This window comes from Habropoda laboriosa, unplaced genomic scaffold, assembly GCF_001263275.1.
Source record: "Habropoda laboriosa isolate 0110345459 unplaced genomic scaffold, ASM126327v1 scaffold65, whole genome shotgun sequence".
Taxonomy (NCBI): Eukaryota; Metazoa; Arthropoda; class Insecta; order Hymenoptera; family Apidae; genus Habropoda; species Habropoda laboriosa.
Genome location: NW_017100254.1, coordinates 2,884,688 through 2,894,319, shown reverse-complemented (window position 1 = coordinate 2,894,319; position 9,632 = coordinate 2,884,688). Strand labels below are relative to the sequence as shown.

Below are 9,632 nucleotides of genomic sequence, written 5' to 3'. Positions count from 1 at the left end.
ATTTCAATATATATTAAATTTTTAATATAATCTTTTTTAATATGCATACATATCTCTCAGAATCTTATTACGATCTTTTAATTTTTTAATTACTTATTCAGTTTTATATTCCATTAATTTTTACTAAAAATGTACAGTTCCTTCCATGAGAAATACATCTGTCAAACGTTGCTTATTCTTCCGAATAGTTAGGCCAACGGAATCTTCTCGCCAATTAGAAAGTAGTACATACGATAGAAGTTTATATTCTACAAGTCCCCAAAACCCGATTTACTTGACTGATTCGTACTGATTATCATGAATCTTAGAAATGAATGTTAGTACTAATTAAACTGAATAAAAAATTTTTCGATAGCTCGCGTATTCATTAAATTTCCATACATGATACAACAATCGACAGCAGGATCGCGTCATCTTACAAAAATAATCTTGAACGGCGATTTACCTTGTCGAAGGACCTGTTGCAATGATTCTTTCGCGGATGTCGTAATGGTCAAAATGTAATAGCACCGTCTTTTTAAAAAGAGAAATAGAGAAGAAAAAATAAGAGAGCACTAATTGTAAGTGGCGATACTTTCGATACAACAGTTAGATGAATACTAACAAGCACTACCAATCATGGTTTCAAGAGACCAAGCAAGCAGTGCAGGTTTCCCTTCCACCTAGCTGCTTCACTTCTACTGTATATACCTGTCACGTTTTTACCGTTATAGGAGTAACAAACCACTGAAGTACCACTGCTATAAACTCTGATTGTTAGTCTGTATAAATTTCGATACCTTTCCGTGAACTATATTTTGATGCAGAGCACACACATAAAAGCATGTCTTACGCCAATGTAGTTTTATGATGTCACGATCTTTGAAATTTATCGAGATTATGTGGGATTGCTTATGAATTAATAATGGACAAAAAAAAGATAAGTTACCGTAGATACATCAGTATATTTTTTTTCATTACATTTTGGGCATTTGTATTAAATTTTAGGTAAAATTTAATGGTTTTTATTTTGAAATATACGAAAATTTAGAACATTCTTTATACATCAAAGGAACGGAAAGGCGATCAAATGAAATGGTTTAAACGTTTTCTACAGTTTCTTAAAATTATCTTATTGTACTGATTTTTTATGGAGTTTTGCAATTTTTGATTTTCTAAACATTTTGTACACGTCGAGATTTAAAAAAGGTTATTCAAATTTTAAATACATTTTTTATTCCATATTTTGACATTTACTGGAAATGACGTTTACTAAACTTCATTTATTAACCTTGGTACAAACACTTGACATAGTTTAATGTGTGTCACGCTTAACGATGTAATATAAAAGAAACTGTTGTATAATTTATATTTTCTAAATATATAAATGTTACATACAATTAGATGAGGGCAATTACAAAGAAAAACTTTCATATAGAGAATTATCTTTTTCAGAAGAATATACATACGTACTACATACATATATCTGCTGATACATCACATGTCGTCTATTAATAGATATGAAATTATTATGAATATATATGATTTTTATATGAATTATGGAACAAAATAAATCATTAATAAATGAATAAGTGTTATTTGAATGATGTTAAAAGTATAATTCTAGCAAAATTGCTTATGGAAAATGTGTTCCACTTAGTACATTTTACACGTGAAGTATTTACATACGTATGTAGTAACAAGCACGGCTAGCGGTGATTTCAATGCCTGCATACAGCATTTTAGTAAACTGGTAGGGACAGACATAGAAAAAAATGAAAATTTCTTACACACACTAAGTTGTTATTATTTAAATTGTATTGTAATATTAGTTTTCTAGTTTTGTTACCATTTATTGAATACATTAACATAATATTAATATTGTATAAATAACATCGTATAATAACAAGTATTTTTCGAATAAGGCGAATTTATTTAACATTCATTTTTTTTATTATGAATTTATTATTTTGAAACGATTAGGTTAGTTTCAGCGTCATGCAAAAAGCAGCGATATTTTTGTTTATTTTCAATAGTATTACGTTACAATAGGCTTACATTCATTATTACATGTTTCATTCATTCTTAAAAGCATCTCCAAAACATGACTTATTCGCCATTTGCTTCACTTCTTTATGAGTTTCTCTCAATGCATCAGGATCAACTAAAAACCGTTGCCAAAGAATATTTGTTTCTCTTTCAAAGCTTATATCCGCTTTCTATAATGAAAGGTTTCAATTATTATTTGAGAAATAATGTTTCATATATATATTACATATGTTTTTCTAATGTTTACCAATCGTTCTTTCATTTGACATCTTATTTTTGTTAAATCTGTTTGTATTTTTTGTAAATTATCCAATGCTTCACTGTGACAAGTTTCAATTTCATAAGAAATTGGTTTAAATGTATACGTAGGTCCTTTCTGAATTTCGTTCATGTATTGCAAATTTACTTCATTTTTTCTAAATAATAATAACAGTTATAGTGCTCTCTACAATGTATCTTATTAGTAAATGATTAATACTTACAATGTCTCCAATTTGTGTATTTTCGAGTTTAAATATGTTTTTAGTACGAATTGTTTCTTGGTTTTATTTTCACCTATGAGATCATTATATTTATCCAATGCAGAATTTAATTGACGCATACTATCATTACCACATATCATAGAAATAAAAATTTTATGAAATGAATTGTGTGCTTTTGGTGAAGATGTTATGATTGCAGAGTACTCGGTTTGCTGTTGATGCATGCTTTCCTATATAAACAAAATTTAATTATAAACCATAATTTGAAAATTTTATTTTTTGCTTTTAAATTACTAACACGTCTGGTAGAAGATAGTAAATATTCTGTTGTTAAAAAGTGACAAGCATCAGCTACAAATTCAGAAACATCTTTAAGACGGTGAAATTGCATCTCCATTAACATACGTAATAAATCAGTGTGCACATGACCATGTTCCCGTGCAAGGTATCGCAAGTTTTTAAGCTTTTCTAAATGATTTTTTGTTCGTGTAAGTCTTGTATGAGCCTCTTCTTTTAAAATTTTAGTTATTTCCAATTCTGAAAACTGTTGTACTAAAACTCTGTAAAACTCTTGTGATAAGGAAACATTTTCATCTAGGAAATCTCTCTGTTTAGTTAGCTTTGAAATTTCTGTTCTGGTGATACATAAAAATAATATTTATATAGTATGTTTAATAAACAAAAATAATTATACTTAAAGAACTTTTATATACCTTAAATCAGAGGACCCTGGCATTTTTAAATTTCCTAAACTATATATGTCTTGTACATAATCTAACATTGCAACATATGATTTCTCTTGTACTTTAGCCAAAATCTCTTCAATTTTTGCATTAGTTAAGCTATAAAATAAAACAATAATAAGTATCATAAATATTCCTCTTAATGGTATTTATAAATATGTAATTACTTTGTTTTACATAATTTAAGTTCCTGTAACTTTTCATTATCCATACACTTCTCTTTACTATTATTAATTAAGGAAACATAATTAGAATCAGAAGTTTGATCTTCCTTATGTGCATTTTCAAATTGCCAGTTTATATGAACATCTAAGTAACAATTATACAGTTCTATCTTTTTAATAAAAAGTTCTAGAGGCATCTGAGTCCATAACATTGGTATTCCTTTCTACAAGTAAGAGATTGTTACTGTTACAAATTATAAAGAGAATTATCTATAATTACCTACATTTTCAGCTGCATCTGCATAAACATTTAAAAGACATTCAACTTCTTTAAAAAATTCACGATAATGTATGTCAAACTTTTTCAAAATTACAGAACACTCTTTGTATGCTTTATCTGCTTCGATATATTCTCTGTCCAAAAATGTTTCTTCTTTTTCTACATCTTCATCTAATCTTGCTTCTAATTTTCTATAACAGTATTTGTGCATAATAATGTCAAATTCATTTAAGTAAAGAAAAAAAAAAAATATATATATACATATGTAATAGTTGCTTTACTTTAAATTCTCCTATTTCCAATTCTGTAAATAAATCATTTATATTTGTGTCATCGAAAGAAATGATTTTTAATAAATTTGGACAGTGTTTAGTAGCTTCTTCTAATGCATCATCTAATTCATAGCCTTCCATCCATTCCTTCATTTCTTGTAGTCTTTTTTTTCTAAAATATGAACCATAATAATTCCATTTCTACTTAATTAACAGAAAAAATTTTTAAGCTGAAATTTTTAATGCATTAAAATAATTGTAAAATATTTAAACAAACGTTAACGGTGTGTTAAAATATTTTTATTTATTAATAAACAATAACTTCATTACACTTGAACATCTTCGTTTGATAGAACATTGACGTAATTTACATTCTCGCAAAACCATTTTAAAAACGGTTGCACTAAAGGCTCGTCACAAATTTTATCCAATATTCCTGGTGTAACTCCACTTGAAAGATCTGAACATAAACCGCGAACTTTATTATAAAGAGTCTTGCCAGAAACGTTCATATTTCAATAAAGGTCTAATAAACTACTAGTATGAATTCAAAATCGAATGCATATATAATATTCTTCATTAAATATGAATTTGACCAGTTATATACCAAGAATTTTCTACGCTTGCGTAGTCGATCATAAGTTTCATTAAAGCATATGTTCTCGAAATCCTAGAACTAACACAAACGCACAATAGCAGTGGTTCTATGTGAAATGGTATCGTACGCCATTCGTTGTTGTATGTATCGTAAGCTTCGTATGCCATTTCACATTAGGACCACCGCCATTGTGTGTTTGGTTAGTTCTAGGGATTCGGCAAAGATCGTGGCATCTCAGTGTACATACTTTTTCTACTCAATTTATGTAATTTTAGGAAAACGTGAATACGGTAAGTTGGTAGCATTGCAGCACACACGTGAGTGAGAATACTCGTGGTAATAACAATTGTGTATTTTGAGATTGTTTGTATTACGTGTTGATTATTTAAAGTTGAATTTTAAGCAAAATATAAAAATGTTAATTGAACCAAAATTAACAAACACATCTACAACTTTCGGTAAACCACCGAAAAAACAAAATTTAGTAAATGTCTATTTATTTTTTTTAATTTAACCATGATCTTCCCTTATAATTTTAATTTAATCTGTGTTATATATTTTAGTTGTTACAAAGCTTAGGTGCTCCGCATATAGATTCTTTTAATTATATGTTAGATGATGGTATTTCCGAGGCTGTTCGAGATAACCCATTTGTTTATATTCACCTTCCAAATGAAGACAAAGTAGCTTTATGGATCGATGATGTATCTATTCATCAACCTAGTGTTCCATCTGGTACAATTGGTGTAAAGAATCATAAGATTTATCCCACAGAATGTAGACAGCGTGGAAGTACTTATAAAGGAAAAATAACAGTCAAACTTGGTTGGTCTATCAATAATAAAATACAAGAAACTCTTGAAAGAGACATGGGAGAAATTCCAATTATGATTAAGGTATGTAGCTCTGTCGTATAAAATAGATAATTCAAATGTATTTAATTTACATTTAAAATTACAGTCTAATCGTTGTCATTTAAATAAAATGAGTCCAACAGAGTTAGTTGCTCATGGGGAACATGAGCAAGAATGGGGTGGATATTTCATAATTAAAGGGCTTGAAAGAATTATAAGAATGTTATTAATGACAAGAAGAAATTATCCTGTTGCTATTAGAAGATCAGGATGGAAAGCCCGTGGTATACAATTTAGTGATCTTGGTTTACTTTTAAGAAGTGTGAGGGATGATAACACTGCAGCAGTATGTGTAATAAACTATGGTGCATTTTTCATAAATTAAACTGTGTTACTATATGATCATATTTTTTGCAGATTAACACTTTACACTATGTAACTGATGGTACTGCAAAATTAATGTTTTCATATAAAAAAATTTTATATTATGTTCCATTAATTTTGATTTTAAAGTGTTTGATTGATGTCTCTGACATTTTCATTTATAATGCATTAACAGCTGGATGTGAAGATAATTTATATTACATAGGTTGTATTTTAAATATGTTAAGAACAATACATGAACAGGATTTACACAGCCATGATGAATGCAAAGCATATATAGGAAGAATGTTTAGAATAAAGTTTTTTGAAATACCTCAAGATAGTACTGACACAGATGTTTGTGATTTTATCATTAAGTAAGTGTAATCAAAATATTCATAACCATGCATTAATTTATGAGATTAACATATATTATTTTTAGACACTGCATAGCAATTCACCTTAACAATCCACTAGATAAATTTCATTTACTTGTGTTCATGACAAAAAAGTTATTTGCTCTTGCGATTTGAAATTATTGAAAGAGAAATTACATAGTTGGCTAATTGGTCTTAAATTGAATATCTTGAAACGTGCAAGGAGTGCTGGTAATAGATATACTTTAAACGTGCGTAAGTATTTTGAATATTTAATTTAAGGATCATAAAATAACACTGTTGCAAGTAAAACTATTTTAAATATTGATACAGAGGAAATGCTGAATGCACTGAAACATGGAACTTCACTTGAATCACAAATGGAAAACTTTTTATCTACCGGAAATATAAGTTCGCCATCAGGTTTAGGATTGATGCAAAATTCAGGTCTCACGATTGTTACTGAAAATATTAATAGGATGCGTTATATGAGCCATTTTCGTGCAATACATAGAGGTTCTTTTTTCCAAGAAATGCGAACTACAGAGGCTAGACAATTATTACCAGATGCATGGGGTAATGTTTTATTTGTATTTGTAAATATATTACAAAATTTGTATTTACAGTTGAAACAAATTCAAGAAAGTTTTATTTTAATAATATAATAATAATGGATGATGATGATAATTTTTATTACATTATAGGTTTCATTTGTCCTGTACATACACCTGATGGTGTACCTTGTGGCCTTCTTAATCATTTAACAATGAATTGTATTATTACAAAACATCCGAATCCAAAGTTGGAAGCTAATATTCCTGTCATATTAATGGATCTCGGAATGATTCCGTTATCGATTGCTGATGATTGGAAAAATTCATATGTTGTAATGTTAGATGGAAAATTGATTGGATTAATCGATGATAGTATAATTGCAAGAGTAACTGACAAACTACGATTGCTTAAAATAGAAGGCGAAGAGGTAATGTCATATAACGAAATTTTAAATTTGAATATTACTAACTTATGACGTATATTTTATAGATTCCATGCACAATGGAAATTGTATGGGTGCCAAAGAAAAATGTACCAGCACAATATCCAGGATTATATTTGTTTACAAGTCCAGCTCGCATGATGAGGCCAGTAATGAATTTGGCTGCCAAAAAAGTCGAGTATATAGGAACATTCGAACAAATTTACTTGGACATCTGTGTTACTCCAGAAGAAGCCTATGAGGGGGTACTACATTCTTTTTCCTGTTATTTTTTTTTTTCATTTATAAATGTTTCATATTTATTGTTACAGTTAACGTCACATCAAGAATTATCAAAAGTGGCTTTCTTAAGTAATTTGGCAAATCTCATCCCAATGCCAGACTGTAATCAAAGTCCCCGAAATATGTATCAATGTCAAGTAGGATTTTTTACAAATTCTTATTTAGTTAAAAATTTTACTTATTAAGAGTATTTAATTCCATTAATTTTTAGATGGGTAAACAAACAATGGGTACTCCGTGCCATACATGGCAATTACAATCTGAAACTAAGTTATATAGGTTGCAAACACCTGCAACACCACTCTTTCGGCCAGTACATTACGATAAAATTAATCTTGATGATTTTGCCATGGGCACTAATGCAATAGTTGCTGTTATTTCTTACACGGCAAGTAAAAACTTATAACTAACAAGTTTCATTGAGATTAATAAAAAAATTAATTTTACAAACTGTTTTTAATACAATGTATATTTTATTAGGGATATGATATGGAAGATGCAATGATTATAAATAAGGCAGCATATGATAGAGGTTTTGCACATGGAATGATTTACAAATCTGAATTTGTAGATTTGAAAGATCAGAAAAGTTATTTTGCAAGAAACCCTGACAAACCTGAACTTGCAGAAAAATTAGATTCTGATGGTCTTCCTATACCAGGTACAATTATTAAAGAAGGTGATACTTACTATTGGTAAGTTTGTTTTTACAACATTATTAAGATTTCTAAGGACTTTTAATTTTGTTCTACATAAAATGCAATTGTTTCTTTTTTAATAGTTATTACGATGCAGATAAATCAATGTATGTTACTAGTAAATATCATGGAAAGGAAGATGCATATGTTGATAATGTAAAGCTTTGTGGAACATTACATAGTCACATTCCACGTAGAGCTTGTATTACCTTTCGTATTCCAGTTAGTAAAATAGTAATTTACATCTTTTGATTTGTATAATAATAATAATCATTTAACAAGAATTTCAACGTTTAGCGTAATCCTAGTGTGGGAGATAAATTTGCTTCAAGGGCTGGTCAAAAAGGTATTTGTTCTCAAAAATGGCCTGCAGAAGATTTACCATTTACGGAAACTGGTTTAATTCCTGATATCGTGTTTAACCCCCACGGTTTCCCAAGCCGTATGACAATAGGTAAAATCAATTATAAAAAGACTTGATATTTGAAAAATTTTAATGTTTCTATACTCACAAATATACCGATTATAATTAACATGTATTTATTATAGCCATGATGATCGAAGTAATGGCTGGAAAGTCGGCAGCCATACATGGATTAGTACACGATGCAACATCGTTTAGGTTTAACGAAAATGAAACAGCGGTTGAATATTTTGGAAAATTATTGGAACGCGGCGGTTATAATTATTATGGAACAGAAAGAATGTATTCAGGAATAGACGGAAGAGAAATGACTGCGGATATTTTCTTTGGAGTAGTACATTACCAACGATTACGGCACATGGTTTCAGATAAATGGCAGGTTAGTATGGAGTTAATTGATATGGCGACTCTATAACTCGTCTTTGTTCATGGTTTTAAAACTTTTACAGGTCAGAAGTACCGGTCCAATCGATGTCTTAACAAGACAACCTATAAAGGGTAGAAGAAGAGGTGGTGGCATTCGATTTGGAGAAATGGAACGAGATTCGTTAATATCTCACGGTTGTTCATTTCTACTTCAAGATCGTCTTTTTCACTGTTCAGATAAAACTACAGTAAGTTTTAATCTCTTTGATTTTTTTTTTCTTATCACACTTAAGTTAGCTTAAATCACATCTTATAATTAAGCATGCTATTAATGAAAACATTTATTCAATGATAATACGTTGATATTCCAGACCCTTGTTTGTCAGAAATGTGGAACATTGTTAGGTCCAGTAACGGAAGTGGCTTTAAATGTATCAGGATCAGGTGATAAAACGAGATGTCGCCTCTGCGGCGACGACGAATCTGTTAGAGAAGTCGATATACCATATATTTTTCGATACCTCGTAACACAATTAACGTCTTGCAATATTAACGTAAAATTGTCATTTGCAGAAAAATGAATATATGAAAATAGAATATCCAATTGCTTTTATAATTTTTTTTAGCGACAATAATACTTTATTTTTCCTAACATTCCATAAACATTTTACTTACAAAGTCCATTAACATTATTCTACAAATAT

The 9,632-nt window shown here is 29.3% G+C and overlaps 2 protein-coding genes across 2 annotated transcripts; one reads left to right on the top strand and one right to left on the bottom strand.

Annotated features, from left to right (window-relative positions):
- Positions 1-2,054: 2,054 nt before the first annotated feature.
- On the bottom strand, positions 2,055-4,481 carry LOC108572235 (HAUS augmin-like complex subunit 3). Its single transcript, XM_017934434.1, has 9 exons — positions 4,300-4,481; positions 3,926-4,141; positions 3,702-3,894; positions 3,421-3,641; positions 3,224-3,352; positions 2,809-3,145; positions 2,511-2,740; positions 2,276-2,444; positions 2,055-2,198 (listed from the first exon to the last, which is right to left on the bottom strand). The coding sequence occupies exons 1-9, from the start codon at positions 4,479-4,481 to the stop codon at positions 2,055-2,057; spliced, it is 1,821 nt and encodes a 606-aa protein (XP_017789923.1).
- A 501-nt stretch (positions 4,482-4,982) lies between these two features.
- On the top strand, positions 4,983-9,509 carry LOC108572393 (DNA-directed RNA polymerase I subunit RPA2). The gene is given in 17 exon segments (XM_017934628.1): positions 4,983-5,051; positions 5,131-5,463; positions 5,528-5,767; positions 5,839-6,161; positions 6,227-6,311; positions 6,314-6,416; positions 6,495-6,737; positions 6,866-7,143; positions 7,206-7,403; positions 7,470-7,577; positions 7,652-7,828; positions 7,921-8,135; positions 8,222-8,360; positions 8,436-8,592; positions 8,688-8,941; positions 9,012-9,176; positions 9,300-9,509. Coding segments are annotated over 17 exon segments (3,297 nt in total).
- Positions 9,510-9,632: the final 123 nt, after the last annotated feature.

Coding starts and splice junctions, on each gene's coding strand:
- LOC108572235 (XM_017934434.1), bottom strand. CDS start 4,481: ATGAACGTTTCTGGCAAGACTCTTTATAATAAAGTTCGCGGTTTATGT. Junction 3,353..3,420: donor CTTAAATTATGTAAAACAAA/GTAATTACATAT, acceptor TTTATTTTATAG/CTTAACTAATGCAAAAATTG. Junction 2,199..2,275: donor GTCAAATGAAAGAACGATTG/GTAAACATTAGA, acceptor CTTTCATTATAG/AAAGCGGATATAAGCTTTGA.